This window comes from Eumetopias jubatus, unplaced genomic scaffold (genome assembly GCF_037043125.1).
Source record: "Eumetopias jubatus isolate StellerSeaLion01/CBP00866 unplaced genomic scaffold, mEumJub1_p1.0 scaffold_3, whole genome shotgun sequence".
Classification (NCBI taxonomy): Eukaryota; Metazoa; Chordata; class Mammalia; order Carnivora; family Otariidae; genus Eumetopias; species Eumetopias jubatus.
This window is the reverse complement of record NW_028274809.1, coordinates 43914025-43933444: the sequence shown is the minus strand read 5'-3', so window position 1 is coordinate 43933444 and position 19420 is coordinate 43914025. Positions and strand designations below refer to the sequence as shown.

Below are 19420 nucleotides of genomic sequence, written 5' to 3'. Positions count from 1 at the left end.
TTTATTTTGTGAGCACATTTTTTAGAGATGACTTAAATCTCTCTTCTATGGATAAAAATTAGTCTCATCCAAAAGCAAGTAAATATTTACCTTTTTTTTTGCTAGCTGTGACAATAACATGGTCATTTAAATTTTTGTGCTCTGTACCATAAGCTAAAGAAGTGTATATTTTATGTTATTTACTTAGCTTTTAGGCAAAAGCAAATACCATTTACTGGTGTGGTAAATATATAGAAAGCTTATTCGGCAGTTTTTTAGTGACAAACTACCACTATCTGAAGTTTATTTGGCAAACCATTTTCTGTAAATAATTGGTCTGTTACTTTCCACTGCTGTTTTGATGGCTAGTTCAATTTTTCTTTAAATATTAAGTCTTTAGTATTGTTGAATTCTGTTAATGGTTTGGATCAGGGTAAGACCTAGAAAAATTATACCTTATGAAAATTAATAACTAGCTAGTAAGTTTGAGAGCCAGTATACTGTAGTGGTGAATAATTTGGGCTCTGGATTTGGAGAAATGGGTTCTAAATACATTTCTGCCACTGCAGTTTTGGGAAGCTTCTTGACTTATCTGAACTCCTGTTTCATTATATATGTAGAAATTCATATTTCCAGGATATGTCATTAAATTATGGTAGTCCTATTTGTTAGTTTTTAAAAACTTTGGCATGAAATTGATACATTTTAAGGTTGACTTTAAAATCTAAAAGTTTGATGTAACGGTTTTGAAAGCAAGTTTAAATGATACTAATACCAACATTAATGTTTCTTTTAGGAGAAATTTTATATGTGCACGTATAACTGTTCATGTTCTGTGAACCAACTCTGTATTCTGTTGTCTTTTAAGATAGAAATATATGGGCCACTAATAATAGGGAAGTAATTATATTAGGAAATAATTAAGTACATATGGTCTTACTGAAGTATGGAACTATTAAGTAATCTTTGGGTAATCCAGGAAATATTTAGATACCTAGAAAACTCTTTTTAACAGTATAAAAACAATTTTAAACAGACTTGAGTTCTGTGACAGTTTATTTTACAAAAGTAATGTATACAGTTTTCCCATGAAACTTGCCATTATACTATGGCTAGTCCAGAATTGTTCTTGATTAAGTTCTAAAATTAAGAAAATGAGTATTCCATCCTTCCTTTTTCTTTACTTTTCTCTTTTGCTTTCTTGAAATACAGATAAAGTCTTTTCCAGAGTATTTTATACACCCCCCACACACATGTATGTACTTCTTCCTCCCGTTTTAATAGGTGGGGAGATCTGTTTTACCTTGGATCTATAATCCTTGTAACATCACTGTAATATAGTCATTGATGTTCAGAATATTGAAATGTGTTATAGTTTCAGAGCTAAAAATAAAAGACATAATAAGTTCATTATAGTTTGTTTACTTGAAAGCTTTTCAGTGGCTAGGATAGGAAAAAATTCCTTTTTTGTTTAAATGGTTAATTATAGCATCTTATACTAATTAGTTAATTAAGATTTTAATGTTTTTTTATGGTAAAAAATTTTATTCTAACAGCTTCTTTGTGATTTGTGGCATTTGGTCTATATATGTAAGCCTAGAGCACTTTAGAAATATTAACTGCAGTTACCATCAGTTGAGTACTTAACTCTCTGCCAGTCATCATTCTAAATGTATTGAATGTTTCCAATCAACTGATCTTCACAACAAACAGCCCAGTGAGGTAGGCACTATTATCTCCTCTCAGATGAGGAAACTGAACCATGGAAAGGTTCTTTAGCTTATCCAAGATGACTCAGCTAGTAAGTATTATAGCTAGGATTCAAAACTGGTACACTAATCTTTATTGTCCGGTATGTAATTGCTGTCTGCCCCAGATTTTACAATCAGGTTAACTATTTTAATATATATATTTAATATATAAATGTAGTCATCATATTAAAAAAAAAACAACAAAGTATTGACTCTTACCTGAGCATTTGCTGAGCTCTATAATTAGTACTGGGTGTTGTATTAGGCTGTAAAAGAGGGTATCACCGTAATAGATGACTAGGTATTAGTACCACTAGAAATGGTAATCAAGATTTTAAAACCTGGGATTAAAAAAATATATTCATTAATAAGTCATTTTCTACTTTTTCGGTGTGATTTTAGTAATAACTGGTTTGATTTTGGTAAATTAGCATTTATCATGACAGTAATCTTGATGAGTAGATCAGCTCAGCTGTAGTCTGATTCAATGATTATTTAATAATGGATATACCTAAAGTCCATTAGAATGTTTCACAAGGATTAATTTTGTTTTCTTTTTTCCCCTTTAGTAAAATAAAACAGGGTCTGTTACCTAGCTTGGAAGATTTGCTGTTCTATACAATTGCAGAAGGACAAGAGAAAATACCTGTTCATAAATTTATTACAGTAAGTTTTTATATTTTTCTATCTTAAAGTTTTTAAAAATCAGTAATCTTGAATCAATAATACAGTAATATTGAAATGTAGTCTTAAAGGTCATCTGACACTGTTTCTGTTATTATGTTTTCAAATTTTCATCATGCTCATTTCAAGGTAATCAGTGAAAGAAAATGAAAGAAACAATGAGAAACTTATCCAGAAAGTGGGTAATAGTGATACTAAAATGCCCATATACGTATTCAGGTCCTGGGTAGAAGTTTTTATATACAGAAATAAAAACTTGTAGTTGGAATAAGCATATACATTATTTGCACTATGTATTTACAAACTCTTATTTTTTTAAAAACAGGCACTCAAATCTACAGGATTGCGAACGTCTGATCCCAGGTTGAAAGAGTGTATGGATATGTTAAGATTAACTCTTCAAACAACATCAGATGGTGTCATGCTAGACAAAGATCTTTTTAAAAAGTAAAAATTTCTGCCAAACCTTTAATGGTGATTTGCTATGCTATATGGTGATTTTTCTTTTAAAACAAAATTGCATCTTTGAAGGCCAGTGCTTCCTGTGTAACTGAAAAAAAGGGGGGATTTATAAACATCAATTGTTTGAAGAACGTGGTGCATATAAAGTTCTATAACACACAGGGGCTAAGAGTAGACTTTCTTTGAAACCGCTCTAAGGAAATGTAGGCATGGATGTTTCCAATTTACAGTATCTTGAAATTGCAATGTGTTTGAATAGAGCACACTCTGTCTTGTCACAGCTTAAATTGATCTCCAGTTCATCTGCATGTCTTACAGGGTTTTTCCATATGGTCTCTGTTTCTTTCCTACAGGGTGATTTAGATGACATCATAAAATGAGAAGGCTTCAGACAGCATGTATTCCTTAGATTTACATATCTCCAGTGTCTGCTTCTCTCTTCAGACATATGAATACATAGGCTTTTGACTACTTTTATTTCCCTCAGAGTATTTAAAAACTGAAGACACTTTAGAGATTAATGCCTTGATTTGGTTGAATGAGCATGCTTATTTTGATTTTCCTATATTTGCCTATTTGTTTAGTATTTATCTTCATTAATGTGTTCCTACTTGTCTGATTTCTTAATGGTGTAAAAGATAGCATGTTTATAATGGATCCCAAAGAGGTAAATGGTATTTTAAACTACTAAGAGTTATGTAAAAACCAGTATAAAACTGTAAACACTACTGTAACACATTGGCTTTTTCTAGACCATAGGGTAAGTTGAGATAGATTCAAAGAATTCTAGCATCTCCCTTGAAAATTTATTTTTGTGTATATATGTATTTTTATTTTTTCTTTTATTTTCTTTTGGGGACTGGATGATTTGTCCTAGGTAACTCCTGGGAATATCCTAAGTATTAAGTCATTTGAAGGTATAAGTGTTTAACTGAGGTCCTTCAGAGTTTCCTGGCATGCTGTGAAGCGCTGCTGACAGTTTTAGATTCTTGTCTTTTTACCACAAGGTTCTTGATTCTGTTAACTCAGATGTTAGAATTGGTGTTAGGAATTTTGAATCCTCAAAATATGTTTCTTTGTGGAAGGGAGGAAATAATTTCTTGTTAGCTGTGCCTTTGCAATAAGGATTATTTTTAGTATTCATGAGCTGTCTGAGCAAAGTACTCTTGATTATGGTGCCTTCTGAAGAGTTATTTTGGTGTATCTGAGAATGAAGTTGTCAAAGAGATGGTAGGTAGATATGTTGATAATAGGTATGAGGAATTGCTTTGGAATTTTAAATGAAAGTAGTGTTTTATACCTTTTTAGTCTGTTTAAAATTTTTTTGTGCTTTATAAACATGTTGCTATGTTTAAATATGAAATTAAAAGTAACTTAAATATACTGATTATGAAGCCAGGAAACATAATCATACAATTTTCTGCTTATAATTATATAAAATAATAGCAATTACCGTATTTTAAACACTAATCCAGTTTTTTAAAAAAGTTGATGATTGTAATATAGGCAGTTCCCAACTTGACAAATGCTTAGTGTTTTGTATAAACAGGCAGTGGAAAAGTCTCCATCTATACGCATAATGATTTCTCTTTTCATCTCTAGAATGAAGTAATTCAAAACCTTTGACTATTAACCTTTTGGGGTCACCTAGAAAGGTGATTGCTCCAGAGAATTTTTTAAAAATAAGTTTTCTAGTTTAGTGTTGCCTTAAATAAACTATCTCCTCTCCATGGAGGTGGGAAGGAGATGTTACAGTGGAATTCATTTTCTCAGAGAAATAATTTATAAAGGTGGATAGGTTTGGTTGAAGTCAGTGTGTTGATAATTTTACGTAAAAAACATTGTTGGTTAATATATTTAGCCTTTGAGGGTAATCTGAGAAACAACTATTATATATGATTTGTTTTTTAAGGGAAAGTGTGTTCTAAGCATACTCTTCGGAGCATAATCTATTTGAAAGTTGGAGACTGCCTGTACCCATCTAGATAATTAATTGTTTTTAATGCTGATAATCCTTTAACGGATAGAAGTAGAAAATTATGTTGAAAATGAATGCCTTATTTATGCATTTTTAACCATACAGATATTAGAGCTATTTTTATGTGTGATCATAGTTTTTTGGTCTTCTCTGTTTTGGAGGAAAATGAATGGTAGTCTTTGCATTTGTATATTGATTTTTTTTAAATTCATATCCATTATATTATCTTACTGATGAAAAATTGTGAGATACTTTCTAAAACGTGCATTATAGTTGTTAATCATAAACATTTAAGAAGAAGGATTATTATTCCCAGTTTACAGATGAGGAAACTAAACAAAGCACGAGAAAGATATGACTTGCTGAAAAATATGAGCCCTTCCTTCTCAGAATTCATTTTTATATAGGACTTCTAATTTTCTAGTTCCTTTCATGACATCTGTATTCAAATAACTCCCAATGAAAACATTTACTACCTGTAATTTTCATCAGTTTGCAGTAGACACTTTTTTGTAAGTAAGCAATCTTGGTAAGATTGCTTGTGTTGGCCACAGTAATTCACCAGTGAAGTCAGTTACCACAACTTTACCAGCACCTTCTAGTAGAGGAGAAAACAACAAACCAGTTTCACTGACTGTACAGTTTGTTAATTATAAAGCTTCCTTTTAAAAGTGCTGATTAATTTTAAATAGTTAAATAGTAGTAGGTAATAATTTAAGTTTGGCAGTCCTCATATTTTTTCATGTATAACTTTTTGAAAAACTAGGATTTAGGTTTGATACAGATACAGTGATTTAAGATCAGGAATTGTCTTAACTTTTTCCTGCTGAGAAATGTTTTCCTTAGTATAAATTTCTTTACAACTCTCATATGTGCAAATTGAATTGCTATTTAAAACGTTAAATATTAAATCAGTGGCATGCTTAATAATTTTTAGATTAACAAACCATGAGAAAATAATTTATCAAAGTTTATTGAAGTAAATATCTGTTATCTCTGAGATGTCAGTTATTTCTATGTCTGTTGGTTAATAATGGAAATTAGGACTGTAATTTTTCATGTTGTAGTTGGGGCACATCTTTATCATTGGAAATAACCTGTATTAATTTAAATCAATATTTTAATTTTATACTGACCAAATGAGTATATTCTCTGAATTTTTAATTAATAGTTAAAAGTGAGATCTGACTTAATTTTAATTCAGTGTTTCATTTAGAACAATTTTAATTAAAATACTGAGATATAAAAACTAAAAAAGAAATACTGAGTGTTTAGTTCTTCATTTCTCTATAGTTAATGCAAGTTATTTACTTATAGGTACAGTTTTCTTACCTATAAAGTAAGGAAATCATCTTTCTCAAAATTTTTATGGTTGAACAGATGAATAGTATTTGAAACTTACTTTTTATTAAAAAAAAAATGCCAGTTTGGATTTTTTTTTTTCTTCCCAAAGAAGCTAATATAGTACCACATCATTTACCTGTGAGGAATCCAGTTACATAACTTCCCATAGTTAGTGGCTTGACTTTCTCTTACTGAGTTATTGAGACTCTTAAGAAGATGAGCTTAGAAGATCGTTCGCTGTAACCTATTTAAAAAGCTCTTCTTTAAGGTTACATTAATATATTGATTTTCTGGCTTAAGTCCTTTTTAGAACAAAGCAGAATATTGGTTCAAATCATTAGATTTCATGCTCTTCCATCCACGTGGTTTACCATTATCTTTTTAAATAGTTTTTAACAATGAGACCTTTTTCTATAATGTATTACATATCTTATAGTGAATAGAATAATATGATTTCATATTTTTGGTGATTCATATAATATAAAGTTAATTATTTTATAAATAATTTTATTTAAAACTATACATTATTGTTACAGGCATTTTAATAAGTATTTTATTCTAATCTGACTAAATAAAGTTGATTTTATCTCTGTTAGCTTGGAAATACAGATTTTTCAAACTAATTTAGCGAAAATATGTTAAAATATAAAAAGTTTAGTTTTTTTGTGAAATACTACTAATAGTTATATAGGAACTAAGGGATATGTCTGAAGTTACTTAATGGATCGATAAACAGGATCTCAGCTATGACATACTAAAATCCAATTTTTGTTAACCAAATGTCATGCTGACATATATTCTTAACCCTGGTGGGCTTAAGAAACTTGTCTTTAGATGCTCTTGATATTTAACCTGGTAGAATGCTCTGCTATTTTATCTTTGACACAATTTTTAGGCAATCTCATTTATTTCTTTAACTTGTTCAACAGCTTACAAGAAACTGCATGAAAGACTGCTTGAAGGAAAGAAAATAATACAGAAAGTATAATTTATAGATTTTAGTTTATTGTATAAAATGATGAATTTCTCTATTGTTTAAATATTCTCCTAATTAATATTGTTATTACGAAGTACTAATATTTGAAAGGCACCCAGTAAATTAATTTTTTTCTCACATTCCACAGATGTGTTCAGAGCAACATTGTTTTGTTGACACAAGCCTTTAGAAGAAAGTTTGTCATTCCTGACTTTATGTCTTTTACCTCTCACATTGATGAGTTATTTGAAAGTGCTAAAAAGCAGTCTGGAGGAAAGGTAACATTTTTGATGTGAATGTTTTACTAAACCAGTCACTCGATTCAGCTCAAGTTGAGGTATAGAAATTCAAGTTGTGGAGTTTTCTTGTGCTTTGCTAGTTAAGAAATTTAAGCTAAGTGAAGCTACTGGATTAAATGCTTTTAAACTGTTTTAAATATTCAATTTTGTTATTTGGGCTACAAAGAAATATTAAGTTTTTTAAGAATTCTTTTTTATTTTCAGATGATGGAAATGGCTTTTAACTCATTAAAAAAACAGTAACTTTATTAAGAATTTCTGTAAATGTGATATCCTCAACAAGGGCTATTTTATTTTTTCTCTGTATTGAAAGTTTTTAGAAATGAAACCGTGCTACCATGACTTTGATTAAAGAAGTTCTATTTCTTTACCTTTTTTTAAATTTTATTATGTTAATCACCATTCACTACATCATTAGTTTTTGATGTAGTGTTCCATGATTCATTGTTTGCGTATAACACCCAGGGCTCCATGCAGTACGTGCCCTCCTTAATACCCATCACCAGGCTAACCCATCCCCCCACCCCCTTCCCCTCTAGAACCCTCAGTTTGTTTCTCAGAGTCCATAGTCTCTCATGGTTCGTCTCCCCCATCGATTTCCCCCCTTTCATTTCTCCCTTCCTACTATCTTCTTTTTTTTTTTAACATATAATATATTATTTGTTTCAGGGGTACAGGTCTGTGATTCAACAGTCTTACACAGTTCACAGCGCTCACCATAGCACATACCCTCCCCAGTGTAAAACTCAAGTCTTAATTCCTCTTTTAGACTGCTTTTCTAGGAATTGAGAATGCATTGGAAAACATCGGGATGAGGGAGACAGAAAAGTCAGTTAGATCTTACCTGTAATCCTCAAGTGTCTTCTGCCCTTGGTTTTTATGAATATTATAAAAAATAGACCACAAAACCATTGAGAGCTATAAAATAACTCTTCGTTAGTGGAAGCTAAATTAAGATAAATTTTTTGATAGAAGAAATATTATTTACTTGTATTCTGTTAATTTTTTCCCAATATTTTGTATAGGTTGCAGATTATATTCCTCAGCTAGCCAAGTTCAGTCCTGATTTGTGGGGTGTGTCTGTGTGTACAGTAGATGGACAGAGGTGAGTTTATTTAATATTCATGAAAACCAACTGTAAGCTTTCAATTTTACATAACAGCATGAGGTAGAGAGGAGCATTTTCTGTGCTGGAAATTAGCCATAACACGATAGGAATTCAAGAAGGAAAATAAGTTTAGATTTTAATTTCATTTTTAAAAACTCAACTGAAGTAGTCTTACACTAAATTTTATGAGGCATTTCATCTCATTCACAAATAACAAGTCTTGTTATTTGAGTATTTATTTTTCAAGTACCACAATTATGGTTTTTCTTAGGAGAAGCAGACTTGTCAAAACATGAAATTATTCACTAATGAACTGACCACTAATCAAATTGGCTCCCATTTCTTAGTTTAACATTAACAGCCTCTCATTGTCTTTGTTGCTTATGCTCCTATATGAGTGGTGTGATAGTTAAGACAGTACAGTATGATAATAGTCTTTACATCTGTCATTTGCAAAGTGAAAAGTCATTTGCAAACTCACAGGATCTCGTAAGTCCATGAAAGTGATCTTTGGGAAGTGCTCAAGCTATAGGCAGAGCCATTGACAAATGACGTTCGAGCAGAATTATAAAAAGGATAATGATGTGAAGGCACTTCAAAGAGAATGATTTGGTTTTAAAAACAATAAATTATGTGAGGCCCTTGAAAAATTGATAAAGTTCTGGAATATTGTTTCAAGAATGACTTTTTATTATGCTGTGAGCCAGATATAAGGATTTATTAATCATGTTATAATTTGGTTTTGTCAAGTCAGAAAAACTATGCCAAAAAATTATGCCAATTTTTTAATTTTTTTATTCATTTGAAGGCTTAGCTCAGAGTTTATAATCTTTGTGTTCCTTTTGTTTTTTACTAAAGGATTTCTTTTTAAATTTAAAATGTAACTTACATAAAGTACGGTGTACAACTCCTAAGTGTATACAGCTTTATGAATTTATACCAGTGATTAATTTTATCCTAAATTTTGTTAAAACTACAAGTCATTTAGCCTCATAATTTTCAGTCTTAAATACCTTCTTTCTAAGTGATCTTTTTATTTTTACCAATAATCTTCCTCAAGTATTTACAGTAAAAAGACATATGGTTTAGCCCATTCATTCTTAAGGTATCTGAGGCCCAGAATTCATCTAATACTGGCAGAGGTAAAACAAATACCTGGGTCTCTTAACTTCTGGTTTGTTGTTCTCTCCATTTTGACAGGCTTTTGTTCTCATCTGGGCCTGTAAAATGTACTAACCATTAATTGTGTGTTGAATTAAATGTTGGGTGCTATAAAAGGATACAGATACATGAGAAGACGTGGCTTTATTCTTATGAACCAAATTCTAGTACGGAGTGATAGCTCTGTTTTTATATTTGGAGGAAATGGTTTATCATGTAATGGAAATTTTTATATTTGGAGGAAATGATTATAATGCAAGGCTTGCACATAATTTTTCCCTTAAACATTCTCTGTTTGTGGAGATGATTCTTTTAGGTTAGTTGTCTCATCTAGAGAATTTTAAAAGTTGACTTTGGACTAAAACATATGTATTTTTAAATAAAGGTAATAAGACAGGCTCTTGTCAGGTTTTAGAATCATTGTCAAGTTGAAGTTATAGTCTGAATTAGAAATTATTCATAAACATGATAGGAAGAATATTATATATTTTTACTGTCTATACAAATGTATTATATTCCATAATGTAGTTGGAAGTAAGGTGGCCGGCTCTCTTGTTTCCTTGCCCTTTGATGTCTCCTCTAAGCCCATTTTGCCCAGGGGTGGTTGTTAATAGTACCCAGTTGCACTATGAATGAGTTTCACTCTGAATGAATGAGTGACTGCTCTGTGTTGGGGCATAGTTCAGGGCACCTGGGATACCGTTGAATAAAATAAAAATCTCTGCCCTTGTGAAGCTTACATTATGATAGGGTCAGTCACAGTTTTTCCATTTTTAAACCTATTTTGTAATTCATGTACATCCCAGTTTGGAAACATATAAAGCTTTCTTTTTGTTCTGTTGTTTAGATACATGGTAATAATGATGCCATTAATGCCAGCTCTAATACAGTTTATAAAACTGGGTGCTGTTTATTTTAATAGGGCTGGAATTGTGAGTAGATATGGTTCATAGGATAAGGAGTTTATAGTCAAGGTCTCAGAGAATGGTATTGAATCCCAAACTGAGCTCTGTTTAAAAACTAACCACCATGGTGTAGCCATGATTAAACCTATGAGTGAAAAAGTGGTGACTGATTTTTAAAAGGGCTAGTTCATTTTAATGCTTGAATACAGGTAGGAGTAAGAAGGGCCATACCCTCTTGGCCTCAGAGGAAAATTTTCATATTATTTATTATCTAATTCTGAACCATATTATAACCTGCGTACTTTTAAGCTTTTGCCTTATTTGCAGTATTCTTCTTAAAATTTATATTTATTCTTTAATATCCAAGTAAACTTGTGGTTGAATTATGGGAAAACCTTTGTAAATTAAAATTAACATTAGAGTAAAAATAACTTCAATTATTCAAACATTTTTTTCCAGTTGATTTTAATTATTTTTTAAATCTACTTTTAAATAGGCATTCTATTGGAGATACCAAAGTTCCATTTTGTCTTCAGTCCTGTGTAAAACCTTTGAAATATGCCATTGCTGTTAATGATCTTGGAACAGAATATGTGCATCGATATGTTGGGAAAGAGCCAAGTGGATTAAGATTCAACAAACTGTTTTTAAATGAAGATGGTAAGAATTATATAAAAGTTAGAAAAAGAAATACCCCATTTTCCTATTTAAATCTAACGCCTGGGTGGCTCAGTCGGTTGAGCCATCTGCCTTCGGCTCAGGTCATGATCCCGGGGTCCTGGGATCAAGCCCTGCCATCAGGCTCCCTGCCTACCGCTCCGCCTGCTTGTGCTCTCGCTCTCTCTGACAAATAAAATCTTAAAAAAAATAAATCTAAGTTATTTTTAATTTTTTTGAAGAAAAGTAAAAACCTTCATACTTTTTTTTCATTTCTCCTGGAGTTTCTGTTAAACCCATAGACATAGTTTGTTTAATCACCTACTTAAAAATTTTTTTTTATTTTAGGCCTCTCATACCACTGGAAAATGGACTAGGGAGAAGATGGGGCAGGGAGTAAGATTTTCTTTTCATTTCCTAAACACATATAGAATATCTTGTAGTAAAATCTCACAGTGTCTGGGATTTGCTGTAAAATAATTCAGTCAGTATAGCTGGGAGTGCTGGGTGTGATTATTACTACATGTTAGTAATTTTTGAGGCTAACTTAGCTAGATGGGTGTTTATTCTTTCTACTTTTGTATTTTATATATATTTGAAAACTTCCAACATAAGTTTTTATGGTGGCTGTGGTTGAAATAATATTTTTGCTTTTTCTTTTTCATAACATTTAATATTTGAAAGAAACATCTGTATTTAAATAATAGTTGGATAGCTAACAAGTGTTACTACTTAATAGGAATTCAAAAGCAAAGGGGGAGGACAAAGGTAGTTAGTACATTTGATCTGATAGAGGTTTGATTTTATTTATTTATTTTTTAAAGATTTTATTTATTGAAAGAGAGAGGGAGAGCATGACTAGGGGGAGGGGCAGAGGGAGAGGGAGAAGCAGACTCCCCACTGAGCAGGGAGCCCCATGCAGGACTTGGTCCCAGGACCTGAGATCATGACCTGAGCTGAAGGCAGATGCTTAACCAACTGAGCTACCCAGGCGCCCCTGGTAGAGGTGGTTTTTTGTTTGTTTGTTTGTTTGTTTGTTTTTTCCCTGATAGAGGTTTTAAATCTAAACACCAACCTATGTATTGGTTTCTATATTTCAGTCTTTCCTACATATGCTATCTTCCTCATTTTGTGATGAGTTAAGATAGAATCAAAGAAACAAAGAGTGAAGGAATTTAGTGGTTGCAATAATGGTTGTGAGAAATATACTTTTGCATTTTTTGTTTGTGCTTGATAAAAAATGAAATGTGCCTTATACTTATTATTGTTTTATTTAATTTTTTAAATGAAGTTGTAAGAATGGTATTTTCTTGGGGCGCCTGGGTGTGGCTCAGTTGGTTAAGCATCCAACTCTTGATTTCAGTTCAAGTCATGATCTCAGGGTCTTGGGATTGAGCCCCTCGTGGGGCTCCAAGCTCAGCAGGGAGTCTGAGATTCTCTCTCTGCTTGTCCCTCTGCCCCTCCTCACTGTGCCCTCTTTATTTCTCTAAAATAAATCTTAAAAAAAAAAAAAGAATGGTATTTTCTTGTGCTTCTCTATTTGTTTTGAGAGCAGTTATGTTTTCTTACCTATTTTACCATAATCTTTCTGTCGATGCTGCATTTGATTTTATGGACATTATCACAAACTAACAATTTCAATAAGGACATCATATGCAGAACTACCTTATTTATTTAGCTCAGTGACATCCAGATTTAATATGGAAATAATTAATATTTTTGTTCTATCAAGATTTAACATTTTACAAGAAAAAATATTTTCCCATATAAGTCAAAATAGAATAATATAGGTGGTTCTGGTGAATTGTGATTTATTTTGAGAGAGGTATTTAAAGAATAAATGAACAAATACAGGAATTCAAATGTGAAGAAATACTTGATAAATGAAAATAAATAAAATGGGCATGGAGTAAATGAACTTAACATTACAAGTAATACATTTTTTTGTTCTATAGATTTATGAGGTTGGAAATTATAATTTACTGACACAGTAGTCTATAAGAAAAAAATCATAAGAACGCAAGGATTTAGCACTGGTTTATAATAACTGAAAAATAAAGTTCATCAAGAGGTTTTACCTTGATATTCTTTGACTTTTTCCAAGCCAGTCCCTCCACCTAAGCAATACCAGGAGTCTTAGAAGTAATGGGAAAATGAAGGCCTCACTGTACCCCTCCTTCCCAAGTTCTGCATAGATTCTATGCTCCAAAGTTTTGGTTTTAAACTAGCCCCAGATAAAAACAATTTAGAGGTCTTCTTCATATTTAAAACTTCAAAGGTAGATTTATAGTGAAACTGTACACTTTGTGTATGTGCATGTGTCTGTGCATCTAGCATTACAAAATTGAAAAAAATAAATGTATTTATATTCATATTCTAGCTTTCTAAGATTGTGGTAAGTTGAGATTAATATGAATATAATAGATAAAGAAATTACAGTACTTTTTTAATATCAGTAGTTTTAAGTGCTTTTACAGCATAAAAACATTTTAGTCCTGTGGTGGAGAGTTGGCCTGACAATTTCTGTCATTGTAAATGAGGAAATAAGTTACTTGATGGAGATAATCAGTTTTGGAAACAACCGCCTCTTAGTGAAGTCTTTTTCTACCTTACAGTAGAAATTAGATTAATTAACAAATACTTACATAGCCTTCTTCCCCTCTAATACATGGAAGAAGAAATACAAACTCTTATCTTACAAGTGTGTAATTGACAGAAGCCAAAATACATATGTTCGTTTATATTGTGAAGGATTTGAGAAAGGGACTGAATTGTATATAGAACAAAGTTTGGGTGGTTGGATAAGTGGGGCACTGCAGGATTATACTCTGTATAGAATATACTTAATTTTTATATAGCCCTTTAAAATTCCAGTGTAATACTTAAAATATAAATATCCATATTAAACTGAAATTAATACTTGTTAGTTCTTTAGTATATGCATTAGCAACCTTTGACTTAGCCTCAGTTATGAACCATATCTTCTTAAGGTTCATATGCTTAGCAGTTTGAGAAGCTTTTGCTTGTATAATACGAAAGAACTTTCTGCATGTTTTGTTCCTTTGAAAAGAACAAATACTTGCTAAAATTGAACAGTTTTGTGCATTCTAGTTAAAAGTACCCATAAATTTCAGATGTTGCCCAGGTCCATTTTGTCAGTATACCAAGCTAATATATGTCATTACTTCAGATGGTAGCTTTTATTAATTAGCCTTAAGTGTTATTTCTGCTGTCGTGTCATGAGTATTTTTTAATTAAAAATTCTAAATGGAACCTTTCAATTCTCCCTACCTACAGTGGAGCAGGAAGCAAGTAGATTTTTCAGTCATAGGTTTTAGACTGCAGTAATGCTGGTGTTATAATATCTGGTGTGTTTCCAAACACTGAGGTGTCTGGCTTTTGAGCCAAAGGCAGAGAGAGCAGTTGCTTACGTCTGAAAATTGCACTGTTATGCTGTGAAATGCTTTGGTGTTCTTTGAAAGATCTTCTTGAATGCAGCTGATGTATTTGCAGAATATTTATGATTTAGAAAATATTAAATGTACACATTTATGTGGTACCATTTGGAATACACACATTAGCTGCCTCGTAAAGACCCTAGAGCCTGAACATGTCAAAAAACCATGAAAGGACAAACACATAAACATTTGCACAAACACAAATATAAACTAATTTAGCACAGCTTGATTTCCGTATTGTTTTCTGTGTCTTATTTTTTTTTTTAAAGATTTTATTTATTTATTTGAGAGAGAGAGAGAATGAGAGATAGAGAGCACGAGAGGGAAGAGGGTCAGAGGGAGAAGCAGACTCCCCGCTGAGCAGGGAGCCCGATGCAGGACTCGATCCCGGGACTCCAGGATCATGACCTGAGCCGAAGGCAGTCGCTTAACCAACTGAGCCACCCAGGCGCCCTGTCTGTGTCTTATTTTTTTCAGATGAATAATATTGGAAATTTTTTGTTTCTTAGCTCCCTTTTGCCATGTAGTACTTTTCTTTGACAGTAATTGCTCTCATTTTGTGTGATCGCAGAGAAGGCAAACTTCTCTTAGTGAGATTTGGAATAGGCGAACTCTTGATTGTAAATACTCTGATATTATACTCCAAATGTTAAAATTTAGTATATCAGAGTATTTACAGTTTGGAACTAATCATCATTATGGGTAACCCAAAATGTACAGTGTTTAAACCATAGCTACTAAATCACATTGTTGATCTTACATTGAAGGGAAACTGGTAAACTGTCGATTACCTAATTTTTTGTCTTTATTTTTTAAAATAAAGAAAAATTTAACAATGTTATTGGGAGATACTTCACATGCCATATAATTCACCCATTTAGAGTGTAGAGTTCAGTGGCTTTTAGTATGTTCGTAGAGTTGTGCAACCATTACCACAATCCATTTTGGGATACTTTTGTCACCCCAAAAAGATACTCTGTACCCATCAGTGGTGAGTATCCATTTCTCTCCTACCCCTGGCAACTAGTAATCTACTTTCTGTCTCCATAGATTTGCTTGCTCTGGGGGTGCCTGGGTGGCTCAGTCAGTTAAGCATCCGACTCTTTAAGCTCAGGTCAAGATCTCAGAGTCCTGAGATCCAGCCCTGCGTGCTTAAGATTCTTTTCTCTCTTTCTGCCCCCCCCCCCCCCCCCCCCCCGCCGCTTGCTCACTCTCTTAAAAAAAAAAAAAGGATTTGCCTATTCTGGATATTTTATATAAATGGAATCATATGATATTTTGTCTTTTATGACTGGCCTGTTTTACTTAGCATATTATTTTTAAAGTGCTTTCATGTGTTGGCATGCATCAGTAAGTACTTTGCTTTTTAAAAATTGCTGAATAACATTGCATTGTATGGGTAATAATACCACAGTAATAATACCACATTGTGTTTAGCAATTCATCAGTTGATAGGACGTTTAAGTTGTTTTTCACCTTTGACAGTTATCTATAATGCTGCTGTGAGCATTGGTGTGCAAGTTTTGTGTACACATATGTATTTATTTCTATTTCTATTGGTTATATAGCTGGGAATGGAATTGCTGTGTCATATGGAAACTTTAACTATTAAAGAACTGCCAGGCTATTCTCCAGAGCTCAGTTACTTAGTTATAGATTCATCTTACAGAAGGTAACTTGCTTAAAATTTAAGGAGACTAATAATGTAGCAGTAACTTAATGAATTCTGCTGGATTTTCAAGTTAGATATGAATTGTTCCCCCCAAAATAAATTACCACCACAAACAGATAAATTAGGAATTGTGCTTTCAGATAAATGTTTTCAGTGTCCTAGGAGGTTAATGTTTGGCATTTGTGCCATGCCATCAATGACAGTATAATCAGTTGATATTTGAAGTTCTATTTGTTGTAAGAATTAAGAGATAGGATTTTGGCTGAATTTAAATTTTAAATAATTTTTAAATAAATCTTTATTGTCAGGAAATATAGAAAGAATACAGAATATAATTTAAATTCCCTGTAATATTTTTATCATAGGTATATCCCTTTATAGTGTTTGTTTTCTTTTTCTACATGTGTATGTGTATATTCATAAAAACAAAAATAAAGCACTTTTTTAAAAAGATTTTATTTATTTGTCAGAACACAAGTAGGCAGAGGGAGGAGGAGAAGCAGGCTCCCCACTGAGCAGAGAGCCCGATGCAGGGCTTGATCCCAGGACCCCGGGATCATGACCTGCGCGAAAGGCAGACACTTAACCAACTGAGCCACCCAGGCGCCCCCAAAATAAAGCACTTTAAAAAGCAAGAGTGGTTTCATACTAGATGTGCTTTTTTTAAGGTTATTTTTTAAGAGTGTGCCATGTACATTTAAACATTTCATGTGTTTTAATTCATTCAAGAATTATGACTCACTGAGGTGTTGATGCTATTTATTACTCCCAATATACAGTGGGAAAATTGAGACATAGTGAAGTTCAGTTACTTGCCCAAGGTCAAATAGCTAGTAAATGGTAGTTAGGAAATTTCGATGTACTTTAATACTACTATTCACTGTCTTTCGATACATGAATCTTTGTTTTCCTATATAATTACTATAGAAGTATATTATTGGTTTGATAAGTAAATGAGTTAAATGCATTCTTTCACCCTCTCTTCCCCCCACCATAAAAGAACTGTAACAGTATCTTGCATAAAGAAAATAGATAATATGTTCACAGGAAATACCTATGCATCATGGAAAATGATATCAAGTATTTGAAATAATGCTGTCATTTTGTATTTTATAGATAAGCCACACAATCCTATGGTAAATGCTGGAGCAATTGTTGTGACTTCATTAATAAAGGTAAAATGTTGACAATTCCTTTTAACCTAGTAAGTTTTTAAAAATAACTAAGGCATAAAGATGAATCTTGGATTATTTATGTAGAATTATGAAAAGTTTTGGTGTTAAAAAATTAATCTTATTGTATAAAGCTAAAATTCTTATTTAAAAATAAATAATGTAATTTCAAGGACGAAATTAAAAACAGATGACTCATTGTAAGAGTTACTCAGTTACTCTTGACCTGAAGATCTGGCAAAAATTCAAAAAGAAGTCTCTGCTGAACAATAGGCACAGAGGTTTTTCTTCCTAAAGTTTTGATATTTTTTTCTTCCCTTTCCTTTTGGCTCTTCGAAAATGAACAGATATAAACACAATTAAAACATTTTACTGTTAACTGTCATCAGCATATGTAGGAACAAATGTTCTGGTACTTTGTGTTAAGACAAAGTACATACCCTTGAACATTCTGAAGTCCTTTCTACTCTCAGGAGCTACATTCACGATTTTCATTTGAACTTCATTTGTTTTGCTTATTATCATAACTAAATAAGTAAGACTTATTCCAATTATTAAGTTATATTATTTTTCCTATGCTTTGTTTTACATTGTATGTTTTGATTGTTTTAGTGTCTGGTTTGCCTTAATAATTGGAAGCTCTAATGTTTGGAATAAGTATTTGAAAATGATTTGAGTGTGTGATACTGTTTAGATTTTTAATTTCTAATTATAAATTTCATTTATATTCAAATAAATCTCATTTATGTTTGGAACATTTATATACTTTCTTCAGTAAATCCGTGCTTATCTTTTCCAAGCATAAAAAAACATAACTACATGGCTTTGTAGATGCATTAGTGAGAACAGGATACCCTGGTTACACAGAGAATGTTTGGATATAAATTATGCCTTTGGCCCAATTAATAAAAACTTAACCTAATTTGTATACTAGAAATCCTCTTTCATGAATTTTATATGTTCATGAGAAAAGGCTTTAAAATAGAAGACTACTATGATAAGAATTCTGTATGTTTAGTTGTTATTTTGGGGTAAATACTTTGTAAGCATTGGCCCACTTAATCTTTGTAACTCTAGTGAGGTAGGTATTATAGCCAAGTATTATTCTTTAATGTAACTAATTTTAATAGACTATGGAAATTTTTATTTGCCCATTATAACATCTAGCTATTCATGACTGTTTTACCTAAGGTAAAAGTTGTCAGTTTGAGGTGAGAGAATATTTGTTGTAGAAAATTATACAAATCTGTGCTAGGCACAGTCCTTCCTTCAGGTAGCTTGCTTACCTTGTAGTGTGAGGTGGACACAAGTATGAATGGGTCCTTACAGTGAAATTCAGTAAACATTGTGATGAGAGAAAAGTCTCTTTAATAATTGTTTAGATTTGAACAAGTAACAAATTAGAGGTAAGGAAAATTATGATAATATAACCTATGTATTGGTGCTTGATGAGAAAACCACTAGAATGGTTCCAAACCTTTTTTGGGTCTTCCCAGAAAAATGTTCACATACGGTGATTATAAAACTTTAAGGAGTTTACAGACCCTTTGAAAGCTGATCTGTGAATCCAAGTTGAAGAATTCTTACATTGGAGAAAGAATAACATAGCACACCAATAAATAGTATTTGCAGGAAAGGGCATACGTAAATGATAAAAAGAAGCCTTCCTTAACTGCATGCACGTAAACATCTTTTGTTTAATGATTCATGGGTTTCATATACTACACTGAAATGCTGCATGTGAGAAATGCATGTCTGGTCATATCACACCATCACTTCATCAGTTTCATTTCTCATGTTCAGTCATGAGCCAT

The 19420-nt window shown here is 32.1% G+C and overlaps 2 protein-coding genes across 6 annotated transcripts in view; one reads left to right on the top strand and one right to left on the bottom strand.

Moving 5' to 3' along the window:
• Positions 1-19420, bottom strand: part of STAT1 (signal transducer and activator of transcription 1) — a 293833-nt gene that overhangs the window by 182407 nt on the left and 92006 nt on the right. The gene's annotated exons all lie outside the window — the stretch shown is intronic.
• GLS (glutaminase) overlaps positions 1-19420 on the top strand; it is an 80228-nt gene that overhangs the window by 11699 nt on the left and 49109 nt on the right. For all 3 annotated transcript variants that reach the window (XM_028122944.2, XM_028122953.2, XM_028122959.2), the window contains exons 2-7: positions 2300-2396; positions 2740-2861; positions 7323-7452; positions 8499-8578; positions 11144-11307; positions 17551-17609. In XM_028122944.2, the coding sequence (XP_027978745.1) occupies positions 2300-2396; positions 2740-2861; positions 7323-7452; positions 8499-8578; positions 11144-11307; positions 17551-17609 (652 nt within the window). The remainder of the gene's footprint in view (positions 1-2299; positions 2397-2739; positions 2862-7322; positions 7453-8498; positions 8579-11143; positions 11308-17550; positions 17610-19420) is intronic.